Here is an 18,277-nt window from a genome sequence, read left to right as displayed (position 1 = left end):
TAGTCCTTGTTTAAAACCTCCAGAGAGCTGATGCTTCTCATCATGGGAGAAGCCAACTGCTCTTGGCACACACCCACTTCCTCTTCTGCAGCCCAGAAATCAAGATACAATGCAAACACGATTCATATAAAGAAAATAACCTTTATTAGACAAATCAATCAAACCCTGAAAAAACAGTGTCAGGTAAACATTACTAAAGGTTTTTCCAGCAATGCAGAAACCTTTGAAACGGAGAAATTCAGCAAGTTTCATGTTCCTCTTGTTGCATTAGTAAATTCTCTCCCTCATGACACGAGCTATTGCTGTCCTGACAGCCCCAAAATCTTGCATTAACTCAGCAATTATTTCAAAACAGTAATTTCTAAAATCTTCCCTGTGCAACTGTTTCCCACGCCATTTTGTACAAAGGTGTCAACCTCCATTCTCTTTGCTGTCTAAAAAAAGAACAAGGTTTAAAGAACATCGAGCTTATTAAAAATAAACAAGTGTTTTATGTACAGTACAGGAATTCCCAAACTTGAAGGAACATGGTCGGTATGTTGAGGGTAACTCAGGTAGGTATGAGACTACAGCACAGCCCTGTCAAGGGCCCAGCAGCTCCCCTGCCCCAGCAGCTATGGGGAAAAAACTGCAATTAAAATAAGTTACTGCTCCATCTTCTTCTCAGGCTGGATGTGACACCACTGCTGACACACCTGGGGGAGCCCAATTTACAACACTTCATAAACCAGGAGTAAACAGGAGGCTTGGCAGCAACTAACTATGGTTTCCAAAAATGCTACTTCTCCTTTCCTCCAAGAACAGGGAGAGGTTGTCACAGCCATGACCTGAGCTTTGATGTTACTCAGGAATAGGCCACCTTATAACACAGGGCACATTTGTCCTGCAGTGATGCTGTGCTCCTTCAGACACCATGCATTTAAGGGTCAGTGTTATAGTCAACCCATTACACTCAAAACATGTTGGTCTTGGATGCCACCACCACCCAAAGCTCCTCAAACAAGCCACGACGGTGGGACTGAAGTACCCCAGAGGCGAAGCAAGCAGCCAGCCCCTGTCACCCCAAAGCCTGGGTCACAGCCCGGCCACTGACACAAGGCATACTGGAGTCTGAACACTGCCACTGGAACCTGACCCAGCAGGGAGACAGAGAGAGACTTGCTGCTGGGACAGCAGCTATGCCAGGTAACTGGCTTAAATTAAAGGCAGGAACTTTGGAGACTTGTGCCTCCTGACCTCTGGCAGACAGCTCACTCTTCCTCATGCCCTGCCAGGACTCTGCTGGCTGCTCTGTGGACAACTCCCTGCTCTGCCTTGGCCTTCCCATTGGTGTCTGGGAAGTCTCCACCTGGGGATCTTCCCCTTCTCCTGGGGAACGCACTCGGGATTTACAGGGTTTAGCTGGCAGTTGGTTAGTGCAGAAATTGTATGGGGAGAGGGGAAGAGCTGACAGGTGGTTAAGACAGAGATAAGCTCAGCACTGAGGCACTGGTAGAATCATCTGAAGAAACGATTCACTGTAACAATGAAATTGCTTTTATTAAAACAGAAGTGTTAAGCCAAGAAAATAAATTATTGCTATGATAGACATATTTAGAACATACGGAAGGACGTTAAATCTTAAGCTCCAGGTCAATATAACCCTGAAACCGAAAGTTACACTACTTCTCTTAAATACCTCAGTTTCTCTTTATGCCCTTCCAAAAACTTTATAAAATGTGCAGCTTACAGAACAAATAGTAACAGAGTCACTCGTAACAAAAATCTGTACAGCTCATAGCTTTAAAAATAATACTTTTTTTCCCAAACTGTTATGCTACTTATTACTCATAAATATAGGGCTAACAAATTTTGAATGCCCAAGGTCCCATCCAACACCAAATCTATTACGTGTAGTTGACAGAAACCTTCTTGGGACTTCACCCCAGCCAGAGGTCAGGTTTTGGGCTGTTTGAAAGAGGCTGATTATGTGTAAAAGAAAAAAAATAAAAATATATATCTCTATCTTCATGGCTGAAGACTGTCTCCTTCTGCTGGTCAGAGGCCTGGGGTCTTCAGGGAGTTTGAAATGGCAATCAAACCTGGAACACAGCACCGTGCAATGGGTTAGACTGGCTGCACTCCTGTGCCATGGCAGGTCGTTCTGTCCTGGCCAGCAGCGATTTTGCAAAAGGCTTGAAAACCACTGTTTGTCAGAGCTGTGTTTTGGTGGGGAAAGAACATTTTACTGGAAGAGCCTCGCAGGAGAAGCGCAGCTCTTCCCCCATGCGGAGGGCTGCCTCTGCACCTCAGGACTCACCCAAAGGCTACGTGCTGCTGTCCCAGCAGCAGCGGGCCAGCAAACCCCACTGCTTCTGTGCCCACTTCAATAAGTCTTGTCTCTGACTGTCCCCCCCTGCCAGAAGGGGCTCTGGATCTTAAATTTTAACCTTGACTGGTGCTGTTTAACTAGTTATGAACTCCTGTACCTGCAGATCACAAGCCGTGGGCCCATGTGCTTGTTAATACCCCCACAGTACCAAACCTATGAGCCATCTACCACCCTGGGCCTTGACTCTTCCAGCCCTAGTCCTGCCTCTCTCACGTTCCTACCCCTTTGCTCCCTGGGGAAAGGGAGGCTCAGGTCTAAGGCCAGAGAGGAAAAAGCTGAGCCAGAAGCAGGCCAGTCTGGGTGGGCCATGACATGACTTCCCAAGGGCTGCCACCCACACATAGGAAGCCCTGCTTGGCTGCAAGTCTTGCCAGGGCTCACCCCTCCTCAGTTCAACAGCAACTTCCTTGCAGACAAGGCATCCTCCAGCTCCCTCGGGACATTGTGACCATCACCTAGCAGGTTCCTCTGCCTGGTGATGTGCAGTTTCCTTTGGAGGTTCAAAGGAAACTGTGGGATAAATTCAGCGGGGGGAGAATACTGTGGATTCCCCAAGGCAGTTCAAAGGGACTAACAAAGAGCAGGATTTCGGCAAACAGCCACAAGAAACAGATTAGTGGTTAGACAGCTGGGCAGCATTCAGAGGAAAGAAGCTCATCTGAACACCGTGGTGGTGCTCGAGCCTCTGCTACCTGAAAGTGACTTGGCTTGTTTTGCTTCTGCTTCTTCAAGCCAGGGAGGCGTCAGACTGGCTGTGGAAGGCAATGGCTCTATGGGAGCCGTCTCTGTGGGAGCTGGTCTCCTCTAAGCAGATGAATCAGAGCCCCAGAGACTGGTCAGAAAATCATGTGAAAAACTTCTCATCGAGAAGCAGAGGGTGAGGCTCTTCTGACCCAGAGCTACTGACAAACCTGACGAGCACTCAGAGCTGCTGGAAAATCCCCTTCAGGGGCTACTTACAGCAACTCCACTTCCTTAGGCGGTATACGTGTGCAGAGGGGCTCACACTATTGTCGAGGGACTTATGGTGACCTGGCCTGCTTTCTGCGGAGGAGAGAAGTCAGCATTAGTACAGGGTTAGAGGACAACAGCATCAGGACATGATCTAGTGGGAAGGGAAGCAGCCAAGAACTCTCAGGAACGTTAAGAGGAGACACACTGCCATCTCAGAGCGACAGGCGCCCAAACCTCCCAGAAAAGGAGCTTAGCAGCATCTGCAGCAGAGCTCCATCCGTCCCAGGAGGTTATGTATGTACCCCGGCCCATGACAGCATTATAGGTCCTGTGTACAGCATCCCCTCCTGGTGTATCCTCCAGCACTGGTCCTTTCCAGAGCATCTCCTCGGGGGTCTTGGCCACCACAGGGGAGGCTCTCACAGCAGAGGGGCTTTCGCCTGCTCCAGAGGAGGTGAGTCTCTGCAAGAGGAAAGGTCACTTCCCCACAGTGACCCCTAGCCCAAAAGCAGCATCTTCAGTCCCCCCATGAGAGGCAGTGGCTTGAACCGGGGAGGCAGTTGCAGGAACAGGCAAAGCGAAGAGAGTATTTTGGCCACTTGCACTTACAGCAGAAATGTACTGGCTGTTTGTGAACCTGGGTTTCTCCTCCACCGCAGAGCTGTGTTGTGGGCCTAGGGGCGTGTAGGGGGGTGAGCCCACGTCTTCACAGAAGCTTTCTTGTGGGATGCTGGAGACACAGCCACTGTCGGAGCCACTAGAGCCACTGCCTGACATGCAGTGTGATGACTCCGAGCTCTCTGTTGCTGGGGGAAGAGAGGAAGGTCACTCTGATGATGATGAATTTGGCCTACATACACTTGACAATGTATCTGTCTGCAGGGGCACTGGCCACACAAGCCCGTAGATAAGCCACACTCCTGTCTGGGCCTCTTTAAAGCCATAGGCAACAAAATAACCTGAGGAAGGGTATCAAATGATGCTGGAGATCAGTATAGACTGGCCAGGGAAGTTCACACAGGGGAAGCCAAGAGGTCACCGGACCAGGCTGGTGAGAGCAAGGGACAGAGTGCCTCGTACCAGAGGGACAGAGACACAAGCACTGGCCTCCAAGGCCCCAGAAGCCCCAGTATGCAGCACCAAGCCTGCCACGGGCACAGCTGCAGATCAGTGGGTGCTTTACTAATCCCTGTATCTGAGCTAACTCCCCCCCACGAAAGCTGGGACAGAGCTGGCATGGAAGGGCAGGGCCCTCTTTGCCCCAGTCTGGGTATGAGACAGGGACTGCCATGACCCCAATGAGCCTGGCCCGACTGCACAGCGCAGACCAAGGTGTGGGGATGAGCCCGCACATCCCAGAGCGCACTACAGAACAGTGGGGCTTGTACGTACTCAGTGATGGCTGGCTGCTCGTCTCGTGCTCCAGCTCGTCTTCCTCGATGCAGGTGCCAATGTCAAAGGGGCGGCTGGGGGCCAGGACGCCTGGCAGCAGAGCCTGGTCCAGGTACATGTGGAGATTGAGGGGCCCCAGCAGGGAAGAGGAGGAAGGGCTGTATGCAGCAGGGGTGCTGCCAGCGGAGAGCTGTGCTTGTGTCCTCTTGTATGGGTTGGAATGGTCAAACAGAGACACCGCAATTGATGCTCTGGTCCTGGCGCCTGCCAGAAAACGTACCAAAGAAGCCCTGAGCACCAGTTCTGCCTAGCTCACGTGGAGCAAGGGGGCAGGCATGGCTGGCACTTACCTCTTCCTTTCATGATGTAATCGATAGCACGGTCATTGATAGCTGCCTCGCTGGGTTTGATATCCAGGAATGGCTTGTTGCCCACACCCATGGAGACCATCTCCTGCATACGGATTTCTGGAGAGGAAGAGACCCACAGCCACATTTGTGAGGTTGACCCAACCTTCCCCACAGGCACTATGCAGCCCCAGGCCAGAGCACTCCTGGGCCAGGCTGCTCCTGAACTACTGAGATTAGATCTGTTCTCCCCTCGCTCTCCAGTCCTGAGGAGTCTCCACAGACAAGCAATCATGCCCTGCTCTGGCCAAGTAGCTCAGTGCCATGCCACCTACGAGAGTCCTGCCAAGCGGGAAGCCTGGGGCGGAAAGGAGGGACTCAGACAGACAGCTGCCGCTCCAGCAGTGGCCTAGACAGTGGGGAGAACAGGGAGCCATTCAGGAGCACAGCCCATACTCACAGGGCAGGGAACCCTGTGCTAGTATCTTCCTTGGGGATGAGGGACAGGAAAGGGACATGCCCAGCCAAGCCCAGCACATGCTCCTGAGGCTGCATGCTGGCACACAGCTGCTCGCCACACAGAGCTGCCTGGTAACAGGCTCCAAACCTACTCAGGACAGCATGAGCTGAACAGGCCTCCCGCACCTTTTGTGGCACAGATGCCCCGGGAAGGAATCACACCTTTATTGCGGGCTGCCTGCTGCCACAGGATCTTGGCAATGTCACTGGTCCAGGCCTGCTTAGTCTCAGCTGAGCTGGCCTGGAGGATGTAGGTGTCACTGGACTTCCGCCTTCGGAACCAGATCTCAAAGCGCAGGCCACTGTCTCCAGAGTTCTCCGTCAGACCGATGTCTGCAGTCTGCCAGAAAAAGGAAGAGCAAAGCATCAACTGGGGCTCCACCAGGAGCAGAAAGGTTAAACCCTGCCTGCACCCTGTGCCAGAGCTGCCTCCAGCTCAGCAGACCCCAGAGGAAGGAGCCTGAGGGCCTGGACAGGAGCAGGTACTATCTGGACAGAGACAGTCCAAGCAGTTCCCAGTACTTCATCCACAGTCAGCACCACCTCCCTGCCGCACACACACTGCCATTCCCTCACACTCCCTGTCCCCACGTCTCACAGCATGGAGGGGGCCCAGGCATTAATGTGTGAAGTATTTCCTTCTGGCTTCACTGCATAGCTTGGAGAAGGCTTAGCAGTGCTGGGAGGAGCCCTTCTGCTGAAGATGCTCCTGCTCCCCATTTCAGAGCCATGCATCCATGGGAAAACCAGCCATGGACACCTCTTGCACAGGAGGGAGCTGCAGGGCTGCCCATACCTTGAAGGAGCGCTTGTAGATATACACATCAAAGCCACCCTCGATCCTCTTGGGCTTGCTGAACAGGATCAGGTCCTCAAAGAGGAAGACGTGTCGCTGGCACTTCCTACGGCCCAGCCAGATGGTGAACTCATCCTGCCGCACCAGCTGCCCCTGCTCCTTCAGGTTCACCTGGACACAGGGAACATCCTGATAAGACCCCAGCAGAATCAGGTCTAGACTTAGAGAGCAGGGTCCCATATGGCTGTAGCCCAGGTGGTGAAGAAGTGGCAGCTACCTGTCATCTTTAGGAGGGCTCTTGAAGAAGTAGGGCTGCGTGGCTCTGCTAGAGGCCACATCAGGCTGAAACAACTGGCCCAGAGCTCAGGGAAGAGCTGCACCTTTCTCCTAGGCATAATCCACAGATGACCCTCTCTTGTCACCCTGTGCAGATCTGTGACAAACCTCTGCGGTGGCAACTGGAGGCAGCAGCCAGAGCTTTCTCTTGGGGGAAAGAAGAGAGCTGAAGAGGAAAGGAGTCCTATCAGACTGCCAGGAGCTCATCTGGGTCAGAAGACCAGTCCCTCAGTTCTTCCTGCTCCAGATCCATCTTCCTCCACCCTGAGCCCTGTGGTTTCTCCTCCTCCAGTGCTGCACTTTGCATGCCTCTCCTTCAAGCCCCACCTAGCTGATTTTGGCCTACCCCTGCCATCAGCATCAGTTTGAATTCCTTCTTGCAAACTGCCTGACCCTCTTATCACCAGCTCAAAAGAAACTGAAGGGCCTGAGGCAGCCTGCATGATACCATCTGCAAGTGCTGCCAGGCTCCCTCATGTCACCTCAGTAAGCACCTGGGTGCATGTTTATGACAAGCAGCTCACCCAGCTCAAGTAACAGCATCCAGGCTGTCTGTCCTAGTGAATCAAGGAGACCCTGCTCTGTGCCTCAGTAGTCCCACTATGCTGTACTGGCAGACAGCACCCTGATCACTCTGGGAATTTGAGGGGAGGCTCACCATACGATCCAAAGACCGCAAGTCTAGAGAAGGGGAAGAAGTGTGGCTCTGCCCCCCCGGGCTGGGGAGGACACTAGAACGTACATCACAGTCACGGATGGCATCCATGGCCAGCAGGTCATTTCCGTGCCGGAGCTGAAACTTCACCATCTCCTCAGCTGCACGGAGGTAGCCCAGCTCCTGCTCTTGTGCCTCACTGCACTCCTTGATCAGGTCCTTCAGGAGCAGGGCGTATTTGCTCATCCGCTGGATAGGTTTCAGCAGGTAGGAGGCCAGGTCCATCTTATCTCCAAGCTGCACCTGCTTGAACTGAGAAATGCAGCAGAGAGTGAAGGCAGCAGCTTCCTGTGGAGAGCTCTGTGCCCCCAGGCAGGCACTGACACCCATAGCTTTCCTGACTGGGATACTCTGTTTGCCCTGCAGGGAAACACAAGGCCATAGGACCAATGCTGCTGTGTGCTGGGCTCCTTTCCAAAGCACTCGCCACACCTCTGCCCCTGTCCCCCAACATACACTTGTGCAGAGAGCTGTGCCAGGAAAGCAGAGGTAGTGCTGAACATTCCCCTCAAGCAGGAAAGTTGGGCTTGTTTAAACAGATCAGTGACTCAAACACCAGGAGTAATCGTGATGCAGGCAGTGGAATTTACCTTGAAGAAGGTATTCCCATGGCTGGCCAGCAGCGAGTCAGACTTTGGCTTGTTCTTGCTATACAATGCGTACATCCCAAATTGGTCTTTCTGCAAAAAAGAGGTCCCTGCATGAGACCAATGCACATCCAGGACACAGTGACAGCCATGCCCCCGGGTTGGTTACTCAAGTACTTCCGCCTCTCTCAGGCTGCACCAGAGCCTCCTATGATACCAGGAATGACTTTGCTTCAAGTTCATTAAGAGCCAGGGAATGTTCTTTGTCTTCCTACTCCTACAGTAGCAAAGACTTTTCAATCCACTGTCCAGTTACCCTTGCGCCCTTTGTACCCCAATAGATACCATTCACCTGGTAGCAGCAAACACGCATGGGGCAGCTGAGCTTGAGACTGGTGTCCCGTGCTTCTCCCTAGCAGCCCTTTTCAACAAGCAGGTCTGTACCTCTCCATTCCCTGAAGTCATTCCACACTGACACCACAGACAGAAGACAGGGTAAGGGATGCCCCTGCGGAAGCAGGTGGTCTTTAAGGAACAGACATTTTGCTTCCCTGGCAGGGTCTCTTGGTAGCAAAGAGCAACAGGAAAGGCAAAAAGCATCTGCTGCTGCCTGGACCCAGCCTCGCAGAGCCATCCCAGTCCAACTAGCATTTGAGCTGGCAGGGGACAAATCAACCCAGGACAGGGTAGTCCTTCCCCTCCCAAAAAAGGCCACAGCCCACTAAGACGCAGGTGAGCAGCTAAACGTATAGGCACTGCTGGGCATAGGAGCCAAGCACGTGTCCGGAGGAGCCCAACCCCAGGGGGAAGGTGCTGATGCCTTACATGTCGGAGGAAGCAGTGGCTGACCCGCAGCGGGTGGTTGCAGCAGCTCTCGAGCTCTCGCAGGAAGTACTGGCTGTGGAAGTCATAGAGTTTCTCCAGGTTCCCAAAAATGACGCTGCGTTTCCCACGCAGGTCCTGGGGGAGGTCGAGGCGCTCCATCTCAGGGAAGTAGCTATCGATGATGTAGCAAAGTGACCTCACGTATTCCCGTTCCGTGGTTACCATCTCATCAATGATGTGCCGCAGCTTGCTGCAACAGGAAACACTCAGCCTTGAAGGGATCCACAATGCAGAAGGGCTACAGCATCAGAGTGCCTGCAAAGCACTGGACTATCCCTAGAGAAGCTCTCCCTGAGACCCAACGCGGGAATGAGATGATCCTTTAGCACCATCCAAGCTCAGATTCACAACTGCCTGTGATAGCTCTGACCCTGAACACTGAAAAGCTCATGGCTGATCCAAGGAACTCTGTTGCCTTTTCTGTTCAGGAAGGGTAAGACCCAGGTTGGCTGTGGTCCTGACCCAACCCCAGCAGGACACACACACCTGGGCCCACCCAGCCCCTGCTCCAGACACAACAGGCTGCTCTGCAAACAGCTGCATTCCTGACACAACAGGGACAGCAGAAGTCACGATAACTTCCGTGAGGAGGAGTCAGCCTGATGACTGGATGCTGTGGGAGGCAATGCTGACCCTGGGACAACATAAGCAGGTGCTGTTGGGCTTGTCCCAGTAAAAATAAGAGTGGGAAACAAACCTCATATCGCTTCATCAGCAAACAGCCGCTCCTAGCATGGGTTGCTCTGCACGTCTCAAAGGATTGCTCTTAGATACTCGACGTTTCCACTGCGAGGCAGTGCAGCACCAAACATAACTACTCTAAACGTGTGCCTGCCTTCCCTGCCTCTCAGCTTTCCCCCAAGCCAACTCCTGGCTGTTCAGTGGACTGAACAGTATGATTGTACGATTGCCTTAGCACCCATGGACAGGAGGGCTGCTGCATTGCTCCCTTGAGAAGCAAAGCAGTTAGGGTCCTGTCTACTGGTGTTCATCCCCTGCCATAAGCTTTCCTGACACATGCTGTGCTGGGCTATCAGAGACCCCTTCCAGAGGATTTCACTGTCACCAGCCATCCCATCCAGAGCAGAAGCAGCGGAGGAGCTTTGTGGTCCCCCTGCATCCAGCACTCGTTTCTCACCTCTACCATCATTTAAAAAATATTTTTCTTTTTTAAAATCTTTTCCAATGAGAGCAGCTTAAAGACCTGCCTGGTGACCCCCTTTGAAGAACAGCTCACATCCCTGGGGTCTCCATGTCCTAGCCACGTTGCAGTACTACAACAAAGTTGAGATTCTTAAGGACAGAGAAGGAAAAGAAGAGAACAAAAGCCAGCCTTTGGCCACACAAACAGAGATCTCAGCCCCAAAGGGCAAACACAAACACCCTCTTACCTATGAAGCAGCTGTCACAGAGTACTGGAAGTGCCTCCCTACCTGTCTGGGTACAGCGCTCCCCAAAAGTGTGCAGCATGATGCACTATGCTTCTGCTTTCCCACTGCAGACCCCCCTGCTGTAACCACTGGTTTACCAGGTCCCTGAATACTATGTTTCTGCAAACCCTCATCCTCCAATACCAGCAATGTTCAGACTCCATCCTCTCCTGCCTGGGAACTGCTCTTTCCCCTCTTACAGAAGAGCCATGCTGTGGGGGAAGAGCAACAGATCCCATTTCCCTGCCTCCCCCCAGAGGGAGGTGCCAGGCTATGTGGGGACATCCCTGTGGGCCTACTCAGTGCCACACATGTGTGTGCAGGGAAGCTGGAGCTACATCTCCATCTGCCCTGTACCCACTGCCAAAGTTAAGGGTCACTGCAGAGCTCTTCACATCTTTGCTCACTGCCTTTTCACCAACCTGAGGACCAGAGCGCCGAGTGTCACTGCCACTTACCTGCCCCAGCTCTTGGCTTCCAACACGGAGAGGCAGCCCCTCTGTCCCTCCAGCAGGCAGTCTGCAGCCCAGCTGTGAGTGGCTTGCTGCCGCAGTGCGAAAGTCCTGTCCACCAGCTCAGTGCTGCTCACCTCCAGCCCCTTAATAAAGACGCCGGTGTTGCCGTATCTGGCCGGCTCGCTCAGCGTCCTCTGGCAGCCTGACCACAGGCTCTCACCACACGGAAGGTCAAAGCTTTGGGCCTTCCGGAGCATCCTCCTGGGAGGCAGCTTCCCAGAGGCTGGAGTGGATGTGCAGGATGGCTTCACCTCCAGGGTTTCCAATATGCTCTCCAGGTTTGACTTTTCTTCAGGCAGCTTTGGAGACTTGGAGGCCCCGCTGGCAAAAGAAACTCTGCTCAAGTGAGGACCAGGGCTGAGAGCAGTTTGGCAGGCAAATTCTTCCCCAGCACTAACATCGCCAGGGCAGCTCAGGGAGGACGAGGGAGCTTTCTCCTTAGACCAACCCAGAGAGCAGTTGGGCCTGTTGTAGCAGTGGGACACGCTGTAAGTCCTGTCCCAGTGGGACCCGGAGGTGGCCCCCTCAGAGTGCCTCCGGTGGGACAGACTGCCAGCCTCACTGTCAGCCCGGGGCTGCTCCCTTGCAGCTGGTTTGTGGTCTGACAGCAGAGACTTCCTTGTTCTCAAGGCTGCTTCGAGTTTCTTTTCAAAAACCAGCTTGGTCTCCTGGCATTTGGACCATGCAAATTTCCACTGCTTGAGTCCCTTGTCACTCTTCAGCTCACAGGCCAGCTCCTTCATCTCCTGGAACCGGGCATCGCTGATGTCTGGGTGCTGCCCCTTGTAACTCTCCAGGCACTTGATCACACCTGCACAGTGTTCGGCAGAGCTGCAGTCCTCCATGCTGATGCAGGCAAGGTGTCGCATCCCTTCCAAGGCCCACTCGTATGCCTGCAGAGAGCGAGAACAAAAGGCAACAGCCAGTCAGAGGGACTCAGGGAAGAATAACCCGAATTCGGTGCCTGAAGACAAGAGAAAGGATCAGTGTGTGGCCACCACAGTTCCTCGAGTGTGAGAGGAGGGGGGCGCTGCTATTGTCAATAGGGCTTAACAATTGAGCTAAACAAACAGCTCCTTATGCAGAAGGCTTCAGCTGTGCCGGCTGCTCTGCCACAGCTCCACCTCCCTGCCAGGTCCCTGTGACACTGGGCACACACGCTGCTGGGCACGTTCGTCCTCTGGGCAGGAGGGCCCAGGGGAAGCTGCTGCCAAGATTGCTGGAATTCACACCTCAGTGTAGCCCTCCTCCTTTGCCCAGCCATTCCCACCACTAACCACGCAGTATGAGGTCAAGGGGGCATCAGTAAGCTGCAGGGAATAGGACTGCTGCTCCCCATGCCATTTCTCCAGAGCTGATGGCACGCAGAGGCCTGGAACTCGATCAGAACTGGGCTCTGTGGATCATCCTGAGTGCTCTGACCCATCCTTGCAGCAAGTAGGAATCTGAGACCATGCAAGCCCAGCTGCAGCTTCTGCATTTTCTGTGCCTGCTGGCACCCATGTGGCATACTGTGCCCTGCCTACCTGCCTGGCCCTGCCTGCTACTGCACTACATGCTTGTGCTGGTTAGTCAAATACCGAGCTCAGCAGTTTATTTCTAATACTCCAGAAATGCTGGAAGCAGTTTCACAGGGCTTAACTCTAGCAGTGGTGCATACGCTGGCTTTGCTAAAACAGCTCTGCTGTATCAGTCGAACACAAGGAGTGGGACAAAATGTGGTCCAATATGACAGACGCAAGGTAACAGTGCCTTACCACCATGGCAGGAAAGGGGCTAATGAAGCACCATGCACTAAGATCTGTCTGTCACCAATAAAAATGAGAGAAAAGGCAAACATCTGAATTAGTCAGGCTCATAAGCCACTACTTTCTCTATAAAGCAGGGATGATGACAAGGTTTAACTATAGAGTGGATAAGGTGTGACCAGCTGCCACAGGCCTGGCCAGGGAACTTAACTGCTCACCAGTGAAAACACAGAGTTATTTGTTAAAATCGGATGCAGAAGGCAGAGAAAACACCCAGGGCAAGCCTGCCTGGCACCTTCCATCAACTGTCCAAGGCCAGTGGATCTGCAGAAATACCACAGGCTGCCCTTGAAGTGAGCCAGACCATCTCTACCACTTGACCTGTCAGGCCCTGCGTACCTGCTATGCTTCTGCAGAGAAGCAACATTCATACGTAGCGCCAGGAACAACGTGACCACCCTTAGACCATTTTTCACCTGCTGAACAGCCTTACTATGACAGACTGCACTCAGAGAGCTTAAAGCACTTACTTTTACGCAGAATAGAGCCTTCACACCAAGAAAATCCACCCAGGCTTTTTGCAGATGTGGAGCAGACACTGCATCCCCATCAGGGACCCGGTGGTCAAACAGATCAGGTGCCAGGCTCACTCTCTGTTGGTGACAGAGGTAGGCAGGGCAGGAAATGCTTCATTCACATGGTGCCCAGCTCCTGGATGGGGACAGCTATGAGCACCAAGCGCTGCTGTTTGTACAAGAGCTGAACGCCAGCACATGATGGGTAGCCTGCAGACTGAGCAGAGTCACTCCAGGGACAGATTCCACAGGAGCTCCCACAGCCGTCCACATTGCTCTTTTGAGCTGCAGCTGCACAGCGTGCATGCAGCCAGCCCCATTACTCATGCGGAGCAAGAAGCTGCTTCAGAAAAACCAGCAGCTGCTCGGTGAAAGTGCTTCTCAAACAGCCCCATGCAATCACAGCACAGGACAATCAAAAGAGCAGCAGTCCCCTCTCCTCCCATTACCCTGCCTAGCACAGCAACAGCCTCCTGACCTGCCTCTCTCTTGATCCAGGCTTTATGCTCTAGACTTGCCCACTGCTGGGGGCCAGGAGGGGCATGCAGAGGCAGAGGACGTGCCAGACCCTGGTGAGAATCTGCATTTATCTGTGATGTGGAGGGTCTTTTATTCCCTGGAGGCAGATGCATATCAAGGCGAGGTGAAATGCCAAGTTGTCGTGGTTTAACCCCAGCCAGCAACTAAGCACCACGCAGCCGCTCACTCACTCCCCCCCCATCCAGTGGGATGGGGGAGGAAATCAGGAAAAGTAGTAAAACTCCTGGGTTGAGATAAGAACAGTTTAATAGAACAGAAAAGAAGAAACTAATAATGATAACACGAATAAAATGACAACAGTAGTAATAAAAGGATTGAAATGTACAAATGATGCACAGGGCAATTGCTCACCACCCGCCGACCGACACCCAGCCAGTCCCCGAGCAGCGATTCCCTGCCCCCCACCTCCCAGTTCCTAAACTAGATGGGACGTCACATGGTATGGAATACACTGTTGGCCAGTTTGGGTCAGGTGCCCTGGCTGGGCATGAGAAGCTGAAAAATGCTTGACTATAGTCTAAACACTACTGAGCAACAACTGAAAACATCAGTGTTATCAACATTCTTCTCATACTGAACTCAAAACATAGCACTGTACCGGCTACTAGGAAGACAGTTAACTATATCCCAGCTGAAACCAGGACACGAGTGCAGCTGAGCCCACCAGATCCGCACGGCAGTGACAGGTGACCTATTTTGCTGTGGTTTTTTGAGCTGCTCCCTCCAGCTGTACACGAACCAACACCAACCCCTTTGAGCTCTGCCTGGAGCAAGGGCTGGCCATCAGTGTGGGCTAAGGGTACATCTCACTTCTGGCTGTGAAGGTCAATGGGTGATCCTGACCAAGGACTGCATGCTGGCTCCCTTTTGCTCACTGACAGGAAAAGCTGAGCTCAAAAGGGACATGGGGCTCTGAAAGAGGATGCCAAGAGCAATGTGCAGGAGAGGCACAGCCAGCAGGCCAGCCTAGCCTTTACAGCAGCCAGTCGGGAAGGTAGCTGCCCTGTGAAGGCCTTCGAGGCGGGGGGGGGGGGGGGGGGGGGGGGGGGGGAGAGAGAGAGAGAGAGAAGAGTCTTCTTTTATTTCTAGAAAACTCTGCGGATCTGCATGGGGCTACAGCGAGGAGGAATCGGGGCTGCAAACCACACAGGTAGGCAGCCCCACCACCCCTCATCTTCATCTGGTATCTGTCTCTTCTTGGTGAGGACTCCAAGGGCTGTGCAGAAATTACTCTAAATCTCGATGGCATTTCTTCCATCCCCAGTGCCTGTCGCAGGCCAGTGAATAGCTCAGCTTTGTTCCCTGCACAATGGGAACAGCGCTCCACACCCTGCAGCTTGCTCAGTAACATGCTAAGTGGCCACCAAGGCTTTCTCCAGTCACATCACTCACTTCAACTGCCCCTTTTAGCACATGAAATGGCAGCCCTCTCCAGGGACCAAGTGTGCCCTGGCACCCAGGAGGGAACACCCTCATGCAGACAGGGGTATTGCCATCATCTGTGTCCTGGTAAGGTTACAAACCACACTCAGCCAAGCCGGGATACTGCCCTCCAGCTGTGGGGCTTTTGGGGAGCAGGTAGACCTACAGCTTCTCTGCAAAGCTGCAAGAGCTGCTCCTATATAAGAGGAGGCACCTGTGTGCAGGGAAGCTGAATCTTCCCAGCCATGTCTGGAACCAGGCAGGAAGGATCCTGTACCTCAGCTTTTGATCTTTACAGACAAGTCATTACTGAAACTCTCAATTACGGGATTAAAGACAAACGTGCTTCCTGCATACACAGGGCTCACCTATCCAGCATCGGCCTGAGGAGTCAGCGACAGGGTGGTCCTGTCCTGCCAGGCTGCCCGGGGGAGGCAGGGGCTCTTGGGGACCTGGTGTGCCATTAGGAAGACCCAGGGACTTCACTGGAGCACAGTACAACCCTCAAGCCCACCACCCTGTGTTTGTCCCTGCTCATTTCACCATGGGCAAGGCTTGCAGTGCATTGAGAACAGAAGCTCCTGGAGTGTGTTGTCTTTGGCACCACTGAAGTGCCATCTGCAAATACAGGCCAAGAGAAGCTGCTCAGCCCTGGCTCAGGGCACTTTGCCAGCACTGCATAGAAAGCCTTTCAGTGGTCCTGGATCCTCACCTGAGCCACCACTCAGATATTACACCTCCCCAACCCAAACCTATCACAGATCCACCAGATTACTCTCATACTCAAGGTCCAGTGATCTCTAAGACACCTTCTGGGTAGCCAAGACAGGAGACAGACACTGCATCTGCAGACAGATGCCAGAAGGGGCAATTTCAACGGGGCCCTGCCTTTGTCCAAACCTTCTCTTTCATCCCTTCCTGTGGGGAGACGATGATTGTAACTGTATTTTCCTTGTCACATAGGAAACTGGGTATCTGAACAGGCAGAGGCAGGTGGAGTAGGCAGATCACAAACCCTCCAATTTTCTGCAGAAGAAAAATGCACCCACGTGGGTGACTAACTCTGCTGCGAGAAGGTTTCCTTCTGAATCTGAAGAGACTGTACAGGGGAGCTGCAATAGGGGTGATGAAAAGCCAAGACTGATCCTGATGGGAGCAACAACACAGGCAGGGATGCAATACAGCTGTGGGTATGATGACTGAAGCTGATGACTGAAGCACAGCAACAAGACAGACCAAGTCTCCCATCCTTCTGCAGCAATGTCCCAGGACTGCAAGCTCCCCACTCCCTTGCTTTCTACAATGCAGAGAGAGGGAAGCAGGACAACAGCTGGGAACATTGCTGAGGACAGCAAAAAAGAAACCAACATCATCAAACAAGGCCTAATCCAGCTTGCATGCAGCTCCTCTTTGTTAGTGAGACACAACAAATCACACGTCTTTGGGGCAAGAAACAACTGCTCAACTCCCCTTTTAACACCACCTCCTCTCACCACCACTATGCTCACTCTAAGCGCCCTTAACTTCAGCTGTGAGTTAGAAGAGCAAGATGAGGTTGGCTTGCAGCAAATGAGACAGAACTGGTGCAGCCAGAAAAGGTCAAAGCTTCACAGGTACTGTTGTGAACTGAGCCAAGCTATTCCCAACAGCTATACACGGTGCCACGTAGGCACTGACTCCTGCAGCTGCCCTGCTCTGCCAGCAGCCCAAGGTCTTGGCACTGAACCCTGCAGAGCTGAGACACTGGTCGCAGCACTTGCAGCACAAGAGTAAAGAGTGACAGGGCGCTTACCAGAACACAAGTCCAAAGTAAATGCTGCTCTCTTGCACAAAAATGCCTGCTCCCAGGTGTGCTCCTCTCATTACAGATTCTCATTTGGGCTTATTCCCTCTAAAGTCCAACATGACTTTAGGCTGCTTTGAGAACTGACTCCTGCTCGCAACACTGATGTGTCACTTGTCGCAGCCTGCTGCACGCACAGCATTAGCAGGGACCTGTGGCTGGAGACTGCTTTGTATGCTGACAGTTCAGAAAGACCACAATTAAAAAGCCATTTTACACCAAAATATATTGAAAGCAAAATTATCCAGGCTAAAACCTTACTGTCACAAGAGCTGTCAGAGGGCAAATAGTGACAAGCCTGTTTCTCTGCTAACTCAAGAGACCAAGTAGCTATAGCAGAAAGTGGTCAGCTCACCACTCGCTTAGATCTGCTTTGGGCTTTCCTCAGGCTCCCACCCACCAGTACTAATAACACCCATGAAGGAAGGAGCATGGAAAGGGCAAGACTTCACGACCTGCAGATGTCTCCCTGGCAAGTCAATCTGTTAAAAATAGACCTCATCCTACCTTCCCATCCATACAGAGGGGGTCCATATCCTGGCTGCGCCCAGCTCTGTGCTGTACATTACCATCCCCTATGGCCGGACTGAGGCAGGGCCACTGCTTCAGCATATCATCTCACCTCTGGCTATTCACAAGCAAATGCTGCTAGCCTAAATACCAGATTGAGGAGCCCTGGTAACCAGATACAAGGCAAAGGGGGAAGGGGCAGCACTTCACACAAGAACTACTGAAGTGTGCGGAGAACACCCTGACTGGATGGAGGCCAGATCCCCTTTCTTTCACAGTGCAAAAAACAGGGAGAGAAAACATCCCAACTGACCCCAATTCAAGCAAAATTCAAACCAAGCTGCCACAGGACACACGAGAGCTTTGGAGAAAACAGTGATCCCTCCCAGACATTGCAATGCTTTTTCCACATCTCTGAAAGCCAAAGCCCCTGCTCACTTCTAGCAAGATTTGCAACTCTACAAGCAGGCAGCCACACTTGGCCGTACAAGAAACCATGTCATTTCAGAACACAAGCATTTCAGCAAAGCCACCAAGTTAGAAGTAATCTCCTCTCTACACAGAGGTTTGCTGTTACTCTCTTCCCCACCCTGTAGCATTCGACTTTTCCAAACTGCATTTGAAACCCTGCTGGGATTCACTAGCAGCAGAAACCAAACTAATCAAAACTGTGTCCTACAGGGGATGTAGCTAGTAAAAGCTCAGCTTTAAACATGGAGGAAAGAACTCACCTTCTTCAAATAAAAAGCTAAATCATTTCTGAGTTGCTGTGCAGCTCATAATACCTCCCCT

At 52.5% G+C, this 18,277-nt stretch overlaps 1 protein-coding gene across 5 annotated transcripts in view; it reads right to left on the bottom strand.

Annotated features, from left to right (window-relative positions):
* Positions 1-121: 121 nt before the first annotated feature.
* The window catches only part of PLEKHG4 (pleckstrin homology and RhoGEF domain containing G4), a 90,452-nt gene continuing 72,296 nt past the window's right edge, over positions 122-18,277 (bottom strand). Inside the window, exons 14-24 of one of the 5 annotated variants that reach the window (XM_069793875.1) lie at positions 10,791-11,740; positions 8,843-9,092; positions 8,021-8,110; positions 7,458-7,682; positions 6,380-6,550; positions 5,710-5,923; positions 5,068-5,184; positions 4,718-4,981; positions 3,935-4,131; positions 3,332-3,415; positions 122-2,081 (exon numbers count right to left, since the gene is read on the bottom strand). In XM_069793875.1, coding sequence (XP_069649976.1) covers positions 3,374-3,415; positions 3,935-4,131; positions 4,718-4,981; positions 5,068-5,184; positions 5,710-5,923; positions 6,380-6,550; positions 7,458-7,682; positions 8,021-8,110; positions 8,843-9,092; positions 10,791-11,740 — 2,520 coding nt within the window. In that variant the 3' untranslated portion in view covers positions 122-2,081; positions 3,332-3,373. Of the gene's footprint in view, positions 4,132-4,717; positions 4,982-5,067; positions 5,185-5,709; positions 5,924-6,379; positions 6,551-7,457; positions 7,683-8,020; positions 8,111-8,842; positions 9,093-10,790; positions 11,741-18,277 lie in introns of all 5 variants that reach the window. The other 4 variants (XR_011326557.1, XM_069793876.1, XM_069793872.1 and 1 more) reach the window with 4 other exon arrangements.

Source organism: Haliaeetus albicilla, chromosome 10, assembly GCF_947461875.1.
Source record: "Haliaeetus albicilla chromosome 10, bHalAlb1.1, whole genome shotgun sequence".
NCBI lineage: Eukaryota > Metazoa > Chordata > Aves > Accipitriformes > Accipitridae > Haliaeetus > Haliaeetus albicilla.
The sequence above is the reverse complement of the archived record's forward strand: the minus strand, read 5'-3'. Positions and strand labels throughout refer to the sequence as shown.